General features: G+C 41.4%; 1 protein-coding gene across 2 annotated transcripts in view; it reads left to right on the plus strand.

Moving 5' to 3' along the window:
* atp13a3 (ATPase 13A3) overlaps positions 1 to 11022 on the plus strand; it is a 31623-nt gene that overhangs the window by 14389 nt on the left and 6212 nt on the right. For both annotated transcript variants that reach the window (XM_079157578.1, XM_079157577.1), the window contains 25 exons: positions 491 to 625; positions 1118 to 1190; positions 1919 to 2050; positions 2274 to 2456; positions 2710 to 2867; positions 3285 to 3473; positions 3703 to 3764; positions 4377 to 4527; positions 4711 to 4830; positions 5107 to 5124; positions 5606 to 5759; positions 6080 to 6200; positions 6322 to 6446; positions 6920 to 7080; positions 7584 to 7712; positions 7862 to 7941; positions 8096 to 8138; positions 8244 to 8353; positions 8575 to 8671; positions 8765 to 8837; positions 9011 to 9188; positions 9546 to 9724; positions 9830 to 9918; positions 10105 to 10185; positions 10703 to 10795. In XM_079157578.1, the coding sequence (XP_079013704.1) occupies positions 491 to 625; positions 1118 to 1190; positions 1919 to 2050; positions 2274 to 2456; positions 2710 to 2867; positions 3285 to 3473; positions 3703 to 3764; positions 4377 to 4527; positions 4711 to 4830; positions 5107 to 5124; positions 5606 to 5759; positions 6080 to 6200; positions 6322 to 6446; positions 6920 to 7080; positions 7584 to 7712; positions 7862 to 7941; positions 8096 to 8138; positions 8244 to 8353; positions 8575 to 8671; positions 8765 to 8837; positions 9011 to 9188; positions 9546 to 9724; positions 9830 to 9918; positions 10105 to 10185; positions 10703 to 10795 (2934 nt within the window). The remainder of the gene's footprint in view (positions 1 to 490; positions 626 to 1117; positions 1191 to 1918; positions 2051 to 2273; positions 2457 to 2709; positions 2868 to 3284; positions 3474 to 3702; positions 3765 to 4376; positions 4528 to 4710; positions 4831 to 5106; positions 5125 to 5605; positions 5760 to 6079; positions 6201 to 6321; positions 6447 to 6919; positions 7081 to 7583; positions 7713 to 7861; positions 7942 to 8095; positions 8139 to 8243; positions 8354 to 8574; positions 8672 to 8764; positions 8838 to 9010; positions 9189 to 9545; positions 9725 to 9829; positions 9919 to 10104; positions 10186 to 10702; positions 10796 to 11022) is intronic.

The raw sequence follows: 11022 nt of genomic DNA on the forward strand, positions 1-11022 counted from the left end.
GTTACAGACTCGTTGGGTTATGGTGTCTGTTCAGTTCCTCCTAAAGCAAACATTGTCAAACCCACACTAATTAACCAATGTAACCTCTTCTCTTTCCCAGCTAGTAGATAGAGCATAGTTATGTGCATACTTGTTAAGGAAGCTATTTGGGATATCTACTCTGTGTATTTCTACAAGAGGAGAGTGTATGTACAGTATGTATGAGGTACGTTGGTAAATACTACACTAATGCCCCCTGCAGACCAACACAGTGGTGGGGGTCACAACTCACGTTCAAAGAACTTGGGTAACATTACCTAATGCATCTCATACCCTTGCACCTCAAACACTGCTAAAGCATGTGAACTTGTGTTAAGCAGATTTTTTTCCCCCCCTCACTGTCCTGGTAGCATCTTGGTTTCTCCGTTTTTTAAAATTCATTGTAGTCGTTCCTTCATGCTCTCACCTCTGCAGTTGCCAAACTAATATGACTCTTTGTCTCCCCCTGCAGGTTTTAAACCCTTTCTACATCTTCCAGCTCTTCAGCGTGATCCTGTGGAGTGCCGATGAGTATTACTATTATGCTGTGGCCATTCTTTTCATGTCGGTCATATCCATAGCTACCTCTCTGTACACCATCAAAAAGGTGAGCTTTACAAAAGGTTGAGCCGTTTATCTGACCTCATAGTTATGGCATGACCTGGTTAGATTGAATTGGAAGAGAAAGTAGATTCATGTGCTCACACACAGGCTGAGAGTTAAGCAATTATCCCCTTGTGTTTAACATGTTGTGATTGGATTATGCTTAATATAGTTGTATTTTAGAGAACACGTTGAGACACATTTCTGCCAGGTTACTGCACTTTATGCTTTTAATATTTTTGCCCCGCTAGCAACGGGGCCTAATCTGTCTCTTTGTTCATTTATCGGTTTCTCCGTTGCAACACTTTGATCCAGAGCAAGATCCTTCAGCAGCTAATGGCCAAGATTACCATGACATTTCGTATACAGCCTGCTGTTGCTGGCTACATAGTCAAACTCAGACAAAAACAACTTTGCAGTCACACAATTGGTCATGGGGATCAAGAAGCTGTGTAAAGTTTCTTATCTTTTTTTTTTTTCTCTTCTTTTTTTCCAGCAATACATCATGCTTCATGATATGGTGGCAACTCACAGTATTGTCCGTGTGTCTGTATGCCGAGCCAACAATGGTTTGTCAATTCTTTTAAGTTTTGTCTTTTCCTGTGGCCTCTGTTGAGTCATTTTTAGTAGCAGTGCATGGCATGTTTTATTCTGTTCAGTCTCCTGCTGTTCTGAAGAGTGCTCTCCAAACCAAACCTGATGGTAGACATTCTTTGTGCTTCTGTGTTTGGCCAAACTCAATTTACACTAGTTGCACTGCTTTGGCTGCTAGGGTGAGAGAATGCAGACTTGGAGAGAGACATGGTGTATGTTTGATAGCGGGCATAGCATATGTGTACATTTATAAAGCAGTCAAATAGTTCTGCACATTCTTTTCTATGTCTGAACTCCTTTTTAAATGAGCGACAGTGTCTGCAGAGATGATGCATGACCGTGTCATCAGGTGTCTTATCAGCTGTAATGCTCAGAATCCGTTTGAGTCGGTACACTGCTGATACTTTAATTGATGCATCCATTTACTGCACTGGCCCTGCTTGTGATACCTAAGCGTTTTTTTCCCTGCTGCCTAGAGAGGCGTGTGTAATGAGAGATGTGCTGAACAAGACAAAATATCTCCTTCCTCACCCCCGCATGCACCATCTGATACTGCTACGGCTCATTTACACACGTTACACCTTTCTACACACGTAGCATTTCCTGTCTTCTATTTTGTTACCCACACTGCACTTCACCTGTCTGTATTTAACGCCCACATTTACCTTCTCCACTCCTCCATTGCACCTCCCCTTCCTGGCAGAAATCGAAGAGATTTTGTCTACTGATCTGGTGCCCGGTGATGTGATGGTCATCCCCAGCAATGGGACCATCATGCCATGTGACGCCGTGCTGGTCAGCGGCACCTGCATCGTCAATGAAAGCATGCTCACAGGTTAGAGGCGACATCTGGAAATTTAAGTAACTCAAGAGTGAGAACGACTGCAGTAATAACTGTTCATAAACTTAACAAACGGGCACAAGAGACTCCAAACATTTTTCTTTTTTACTGCACCAAATCACCTAGCCAAATTCCCTTTTCTGATTCTGAAACTGCAAAATGCTTTTCCTGTTAATCTCACAGCAGCCAGTCCTAATATCGATCTAACCCCCATCAGGTGAGAGCGTTCCTGTGACGAAGACCAACCTCCCCAACCCATTGCCCGGGGAGATGGGGGAGGAGGCTGACAGTGCCTACAACACGGAGGAACATAAGAGACACACACTCTTCTGTGGCACCCACGTCATCCAGACCCGCTTCTACACGGGAGACCTGGTCAAGGCTGTGGTGGTCAGCACAGGTAAGTGTGTCTGGGGATACGTATTCAGAACTGTTAATGTTTTGATCTGTAAGTTAGTGTACATTTCCTTGATGTTTGCTGTAGAAATGTGGGTACTAAAACATCAAATGTCATAAAGGGGCATATCCCTTTTTATTCAGGAAGCTTTTCTATTATGTGCTCTGCAGTTTAATCCTTGTTTAATACAGTTCAGAGACCTCCTGTCTGAAAAAACGTTTCACCCAAAACTTCTCTTAACAACCTCTTCACCCAGGTTTCAGCACAGCCAAAGGCCAGCTGGTGCGCTCTATCCTTTACCCAAAGCCCACCGACTTCAAGCTGTACCGTGATGCCTACCTCTTCCTGTTGTGTCTGGTGGCTGTGGCTGGAATTGGCTTTGTCTACTCCATTGTCCTCAGCGTCATGAACAAGGTAATCTCACAAATAATGAGCAGATTAAACAAATGCCAATGTTCTGATTTTGTGCAACTGTAAGAAAGTCAAATCTTGTACTGTCCCATTCTGTTGATTTACGTACTTGTGAGCTGCTTGAATACAACCACAGTTGTATCTGTTGACCAGCTCACTGTGGCTGAAGCTTGAAAGTGAACTGAAGAGATTTTTTGTTGGCATAATAACTCCAAAACAAACTCTTAGTTTACTCGAGTCCTCTTTCTGGTCATCTGATACTTACTGACTGGTGTTTCAGCCTTTCCCTCCCTTGGTGCAACGTTTTGCAAAAGCTTTCCCAACTAAAAACTGCAAGGCAATACATTTCTGAATCAGTGTGTCCTGCAGAGCATGAACTGTTTGAGAAATTGGTGTTCCCTTCCTTTCTGTCTGCTCCAGGTGCCAGCTAAGACCATCATCATTGAGTCCCTGGACATCATCACCATCACTGTGCCACCGGCGCTGCCAGCCGCCATGACAGCTGGCATTGTGTACGCCCAGCGACGCCTCAAACGACTTGGCATTTTCTGCATCAGTCCACAGAGGATCAATATCTGCGGTCAGATCAATCTGGTCTGCTTTGACAAGGCGAGTACTAGTGGTTTTATTGCTACTGTTTATGCTCCTCAAGCAGTCAGCACTTACCTTAGATATTGCTGAAGAAGAGTTTCCATTTGGAGGCCAACAAGAAAGTATTCACCTGAAATTAAACAAAATGTTTAGACATAAAGAACACAGTGATCTGAGCAATAGTACCACTAGAACATTTTGAGAAATTAGATGTACTTCTAAAGTGATACTTTCTTTCTGCTTACAGACTGGAACTCTGACAGAAGATGGATTAGACCTATGGGGAGTTCAGAGGGTTGAGAATGGCAGGTAAGCTGGTCCGTACTCGAATGAATCAAACGTGGAAATACCACTCTTCCAAAACATTTAGGCTGCATGCCAAAGAAATCTCAAGTCATTGTCTCAGTTTAGCTTTCACTGAGCTGGTATTGCTTTGCTGATTACCTGGTGGAAAGGATTTGGAAAGTCTTTTTCACGAGGTCTCATTTGTAATTCTTGTAAATGCTGATTTCTCACTGATTATGAACTGGGATTATTGTGTTATGATTGTGAAATTATTTCGGTATCAACAAAATCTTCAACCAGCCAGTATCCACTTGTAATATTTGGTATTCAGCTGCACAGTAATGCAGTTGTTCATCAGATATTATAATGTGCATGAATATTGAGTGATGATTATTGATTTCTCTTAATTTAGAATAGTAGTTACTGATTCTGTGGTTATGATGTTTAGAAAAATAATCAATGATATTAATAATCATGCACTGTTACTGTACTATTTAGTTATACATTGTAGTGCTTCTGGAAGCATTTTTATTCTCCTCATGAAATATGCTTTCACATCATAAAAATAGCAGTCAGTTCTTCTTACTTGAGCCAATCAGTAAACCTTCTTTCCTCGTTCACCTGCTGTTTCTTCAGTTTCCATCTGTCAGAGGAAAACGCATATAAGGAAAATCTTGTGAAGTCCCAGTTTGTGGCTTGTATGGCCACCTGCCACTCTCTTACCAAAATAGAAGGCCAGCTGTCTGGAGATCCGCTGGACCTCAAAATGTTTGAGGCTATAGGCTGGGTGAGTTGCTCTGTATCTATTCAAAAGCATAATGTTGGTCAAAGCAGCACAATGAGAATGTAATTAGTCAGACTGTGGGGACACATAGCCTTTGGAAATGTTTACACATTCTTCAAATCTCTTGCTGTTGTTGCATCAACATCTTTCCTGAACTATATCTTCTCTAAACCTTTGTCGGCCCAGATCCTGGAGGAGGCCACTGAGGAGGAAACATCTCTCCACAACCGTATCATGCCCACTGTTGTCCGACCCCCAAAACAGCTGTTGCCCCCAGAGCCTGCGGCATCACCAGAGCAGGACATGGTATGAAGAGCAACCCAGTTGTTCCTAAAAACGACCACAGGTCCTCAAAGTCTGGGAAATGTCCATAATCCTATATTTTCAGTACAAACATTGAACTATATACAGATCTATATATCTAATGTTGTTAATATATATATATTTAAAACCAACATACTCTCATACCTCAATGCAACATAAATAGACACTACCACCAGAGCACAACAACAGCAACATTATTAATGCTGTGAATGATTAGTTTATTTGTTTTGATGAACTCTGCTCTTTTTCTCATTCTAGGAACTCTATGAGCTCACGGTAAGTAGTCTGCTTTCTTTTTTGAAAAAGTACTAAATAACTAAATGAATAGTAATAATGCTGTTAGTCCAATTCATCTTTAATTGTGTCAAATTAATTACATTCATAATCCGAGTGTAGTGAGGTGGAGAGTTTGTAACCATAACTGTAAAAAAAAAAAAAAGGAAGTGATTTACTACAAAAGAAAGGTTTTGATTTTAACTAGCAGTAACATTTGTGCGTAATACTGGCCTTCTATTTACTAATCTTGGCCAGATACAATAAAAATATGTTTAAGTTGAGCAATTTTTATACTATTTTTAAGTTGACAAACTTTTATCTTCAATTTGTTTATTATTCAGTATAAAAAAAATGATCTAATCTGTAGGTGTCAGTATTTTGCAGTTGGTCATTTACTAGCATTGTTCGTGATGCATTGTTTTCTTGACACAATGAAGACTGTTATTGTTTTGTGTGTGTGTGCGTGGGTGTGCATATATAGTCAGCGTATGAGATAGGTATCGTGCGCCAGTTTCCCTTTTCTTCAGCACTCCAGAGGATGTGTGTGGTAGCTCGTCTGCTGGGGGAGAAACGTATGGATGCCTACATGAAGGGAGCGCCAGAGGTGGTGGCTAGTATCTGCAAGAAAGAGACAGGTGAGTAGTCTAATTACAGTTACTGCTATCTTGCTGTATAGCACTAAAGGTATTATTATTAGGGATGCAGGATACATCGGTGGCCGGTTTATTATAGGCCAATAAGCAAGAAAATGTGATTATTGTTATTGTTCAGATAATGGAATTTCACCCAATAATTGTGTCTAGCTGCATTCTAGAAAAGGATTGAAAACCCAGTCCTGACCAGGGATTTCTGCCTCTCTTCAATCACTTCCACAGACGTTTGATCATCTTTACTTGCTGTCTGCCACTCTCTCTAAATTGACTAATTTCTCCAATGTCCCGCTGTCTCTTTGCAGTGCCAGAAAACTTTGCAGAGATTTTGGAGGGCTACACCAAGCAGGGTTTCAGGGTCATCGCTCTGGCTCATCGTCGACTTGAATCCAAACTCGCCTGGCACAAAGTGCAGAACATCAACAGGTAGAGTTCTGTGTTATGTCGATATTGTTGCAGTTGCCCATCATTTTAAACCTATCCAGAGAATAGTCATAATATAATCAATGACGCATTACAAATGTGTACGGATTTTCTGTTAAATTAGGGATCACATTGAGGCAAACATGGAGTTCCTTGGTCTGATCATCATGCAGAACAAGCTGAAGCCAGAAACTCCAGCGGTGCTGCAGGACCTCTACCGAGCCAGCATCCGCACAGTCATGGTTACTGGTGAGACCATGCTCACATTCACACAACCTTGAACTAAACCACTAAGGACATGAACACTAAGGGAGGACACATCGATATGCAAATGACTCCATGCACACAATCTTTCATGTCTTTCTCTAGTTGCTCATTAAAAACCTTGTATTGACACAGGCAGCATAATTAGTTTGGTAATCTGTGTATTGGCACTCAGAACATATAATCCCTCTGGAATTTACCCAACTGTACCTGTAATCTCAATGAATAACTTTTCTAGGCTGCTCAATGTAACCGGCACAAACTAACTCCAATATCCACCAGAGGATTTTTTGAATACCTTGCCTAGCTTTCACCGTATAGTCTGTCTTTTCAAGGTTGCGTCACAGGTTTTAAAATGAAAATTCTGTTCGTAAAAATCTCACGTTGAAGCTAAAAATGTATTTGGTAATTAATGAAAAAAAGGAAAATAATAAATGTTTGCTGTATTCACAATCCAGGTGACAACATGCTGACAGCCATCTCTGTGGCCCGGGACTGTGGAATGATCCCTCCCCAAGATACAGTCATCATTGCTGATGCCCTCCCTCCCCATGATGGACAAGCTGCGAAGATCACCTGGAGATACGCTGACAAGGCGAGCAAGACATCGTGCCTGGAGGTGAGGCGATGGGGCTGATGCTGACACAAATACTCGCACAAAACACACAGAGAGAGAAAGAGCTACTGATATAAAGGCTTGCACAATCAGACACACAATACAAGGCTACATGTGGGCATATACTCTTGTGTCTCAACTGTCTCTGAAACCCCAAAAGTGAAGTTGTTGGTCATTTGTGAGAAGGAGGTAGGGAATCCCATTTTGCTGCCATTTCCTCTTATTGTCAGTCAAAGAAACATCTAAGCAAAATGTTTTTAAGTAAGTGCACAAAGGATTTTAACACTGGGAAAACAATCTAGTTAAACTGCTAAGAAGACCCTGAATAATGTCAGAACGCAGTCTTGTTTCAGTGTATATGAAAGAACATAATTTAAACAACTAAATACAGTTGCATAAAAACTGACTTTTGAAAAACATAGAATGAATTAGTTGTTATTGACACAGTGCGAGTACGTATTTTCTACTGGATTGGCTCTAATCCACACTGTCATTACTTTTAACAGGACGTGAACATCAGTCTGGAGGATGTGTGTCACGTCGATGAGCCCAAAACAAAAGAGCTGTACCACTTTGCTATGAACGGAAAATCGTTTGCCGTCATCTCCGAGCATTTCCCTGACATGCTTCAAAAGGTACGAGGTCTCTTACATGAGAGCGGACATCCCTCCAACCTTTTCTGTAACTGAAGAGGAAACGATAAAGTTGCTCCTACTGTTCTTTGGGTACAACTATCTCCACAATACCTAAAGTTCCTGTTATTATTGTATGTGCTGCCTTGCAGTTGGTGCTGCATGGCACAGTGTTTGCCAGAATGGCCCCGGACCAGAAAACTCAACTCATTGAGGCGTTGCAAGGCGTAGAGTGAGTATCAATGTCGAAAACGTGATGTAGTCCAAAGTTTATTGAAGTGTTACATCCACAGTATTTGCCGCTTGCCACTGAAGAGAGCAGTTGAATCGGCCTTCAGCCAGAACCATTGAGCACAGAGTCACTGCTCTTCTTTATTTGCTCACAGCTACTTTGTGGGGATGTGCGGAGACGGAGCAAATGACTGTGGGGTATGTACAGGCATTTCAAAAGTAACTATTAATATGAGAATATCAGGTTGACGTTGATTGATTGTAGTCAAGACGTACTTTACATTTCTCACTTTCCTCACCCAGGCTCTGAAGAGGGCACATGGTGGCATCTCTCTGTCAGAGCTGGAGGCCTCTGTAGCCTCTCCCTTCACCTCCAGGACCCCCAACATCTCCTGTGTCCCCAGCCTCATCAAGTTAGTCTTCATTTCTTCATTTCTGTGCCACACAGTAAATGCATAAATAGCAGAGAAAATATGAATGAATGTTGTTTTCATTACTTGGTATTTATTTTTAGTTTTTTAGTTTTGAGCTTTAACATTTGTTACATTTTCACACTTAAATACAAGTAAACCACCACATGCTTTTTAAATTCACCTACTAACTCATAGTGTTTGTATATCTACATCTTTTTCAGGGAGGGGCGTGCTGCTCTCATCACCTCCTTCTGCGTGTTCAAGTTCATGGCGCTCTACAGCATCATCCAGTACATCAGCGTCACTCTCCTCTACTCTGTATGTAATGCTGCTTCCACACACAATAGGAGCTGAGGAATGTGTGAGAATTCCAGACTGTAATCTGTGCTGTTTGTTGACTTTGTTTCTAAGATCCTCAGTAACCTTGGAGACTTCCAGTTCCTCTTCATCGATATTGCCATCATCCTCCTTATTGTCTTTACCAGTAAGTATAAGAAAAGTGTCGTGGATAAGGGGATGCGTTTTTATTTTTTTATTATCATGGTGATTTGTCTCGCTTTTATTTTCCTTAACCTATATGTTTACTTCAGGTCTCTTCTCCTCACCCATAATGTCTGTTTTCTCCCATCTTCATCATTTCCCACTGCTCCTCCTCAGTGAGTCTGAATCCAGCTTGGAAGGAACTGGTGTCACGTCGTCCCCCGTCAGGTCTGATCTCGGGGCCTCTGTTGTTCTCCGTGCTGACCCAGATCCTCGTCTGCTTGGGCTTCCAGACCATTACATTCCTTTGGGTCCGACAGCAGTCCTGGTACACAGTCTGGACTCCACTTACAGAGTGGGTACCTGCTATCATTGTCAATGTACCTCAGCTGAACAAAGAGAACATCACAACATGATTAACTAGCTAACTAACTATATTATTTGAGAATAATTTCATAATAACTGTAATGTGCACAGATAAAAGAATAAATTCCATCCTTACTATCCGAACACTACTTTATACGCAATGACATTTAGACTGAGGCTAAATTTGTTACTTTTTAAAAAATGTATCACAACTATTTTTGCCTTTTAATATCAGCCAAAAAAAAGTTAACAATGGCGTGAGTACGCTGTTGTAGATGTCTGCATTTTGACCACAGACTGAAAATGTTATCTGATTGTCTTTGAATCAAACTCTCCTCTCACCTAGTGTCTGCAACCCGTCGTCGTATACTAACGTGTCTGACCACAATGACACAGAAGTGGACGACCACAACATCCAAAACTACGAGAACACCAGCCTCTTCTATGTCTCCTCCTTCCAGTATCTCGTTGTTGCCATCGTTTTCTCAAAGGGAAAACCTTTCAGGCAGCCGAGCTACAAGAATTGTAAGAAACGTGCTTCCTAATACATCTCTCATGCATTAGTTACAAAGTTACTTTTATATGTTATAATTCTGTGTGTGTTTCTGTGCTTGCATGTTTTCTCACCAGGGCCTTTCGTGCTGTCTGCCTTGAGTTTGTATGTTTTCCTGCTGTTCATCATGTTCCACCCTGTCAAAGGCATTGATGAGTTTCTAGAGGTAAGAAGACGTTAACACAAGACTGGTGTAGCTTGTTTCATAATGCCGAGCTCGATACTCTTTATTTAGATCATTTCAATGGGTCCAACTCAAGTGTTGCAGGCACATAAAGCCGTAAAACAAGGCTGTCTTTCAAATAATCTCTGAAGGTCAGCGTTGAGAGTATCTCTTTCTCTCTCTGAACAGATTGTTTGTGTCCCGATTGAATGGAAGATAAAACTCTTCCTCATCATCTTAGTCAATGCTGTGGTGTCTGTTTTCATGGAGGTAAGACGCACACTTAAACACCTGGTTACAGTCGATGTTTTTCCTCATGTTCCGCTTTTGTTTTTTCATGCAGTGTGCTCATCGTTGTCTCAGTTAGCTGGACAGCAGGATCAAACTTGTGTTGTGAGAAGAATTTATTTTGTGAAGTGAAAATGTTTTTTTCTTTGAAGAGACAAACTGCAGTATTTGTAATAGTTAAAACACTTTAAGGTGTGAAAACTCCTTTCACTGTTTTAATTGAATACAAAAAAATGTATATATATTTTGCACATAATCAAAGATGTTAGCATTTTGTTCAGCATTTTGATACATCAGTATCCGTGCACTTTCTTCTTTCTAATTGGTTTACTTTAATTGTAACCTCACATGTAACGATTAACACACAACTTGATGGAAGAAAGTTGCCACACATGATTACTAAAAGCTTTGACACACTGTGGCTCTGCAAAAACAATGCAGACGCTATGAGAAATCAAATTAGCCACTCTGTAATTCTTTCCACTGCACTATTCCATAGACCTTCATCCTTGACATCATCTTATGGAAGCTTGTGTTCAGCCGAGACAAACAGAGCAGCTTTGGCATCACTCCTGTCGACCCGACACCACAGGTTGGGAAAATCTGACACCGTCTTCTTTCGCCCTCTCATTCTCCTCTTGTGTGGTCTTCCCTCTTTCTGTCCCCACTTCTTTCTCTAATGTTTCGGAGACACCTTTCTATTGCAACTAACCAAGAAATGCATGTGCGAGACGTCACTCTCCTTCTTGCTCGTGCTCTCCTTCTCGTGTCCCTCTGACGGGCCTTCCGTTTAGGGCTTTATAACAGTCGCAGTTTAAC

Source organism: Pholis gunnellus (genome assembly GCF_910591455.1).
Source record: "Pholis gunnellus genome assembly, chromosome: 4".
NCBI lineage: Eukaryota > Metazoa > Chordata > Actinopteri > Perciformes > Pholidae > Pholis > Pholis gunnellus.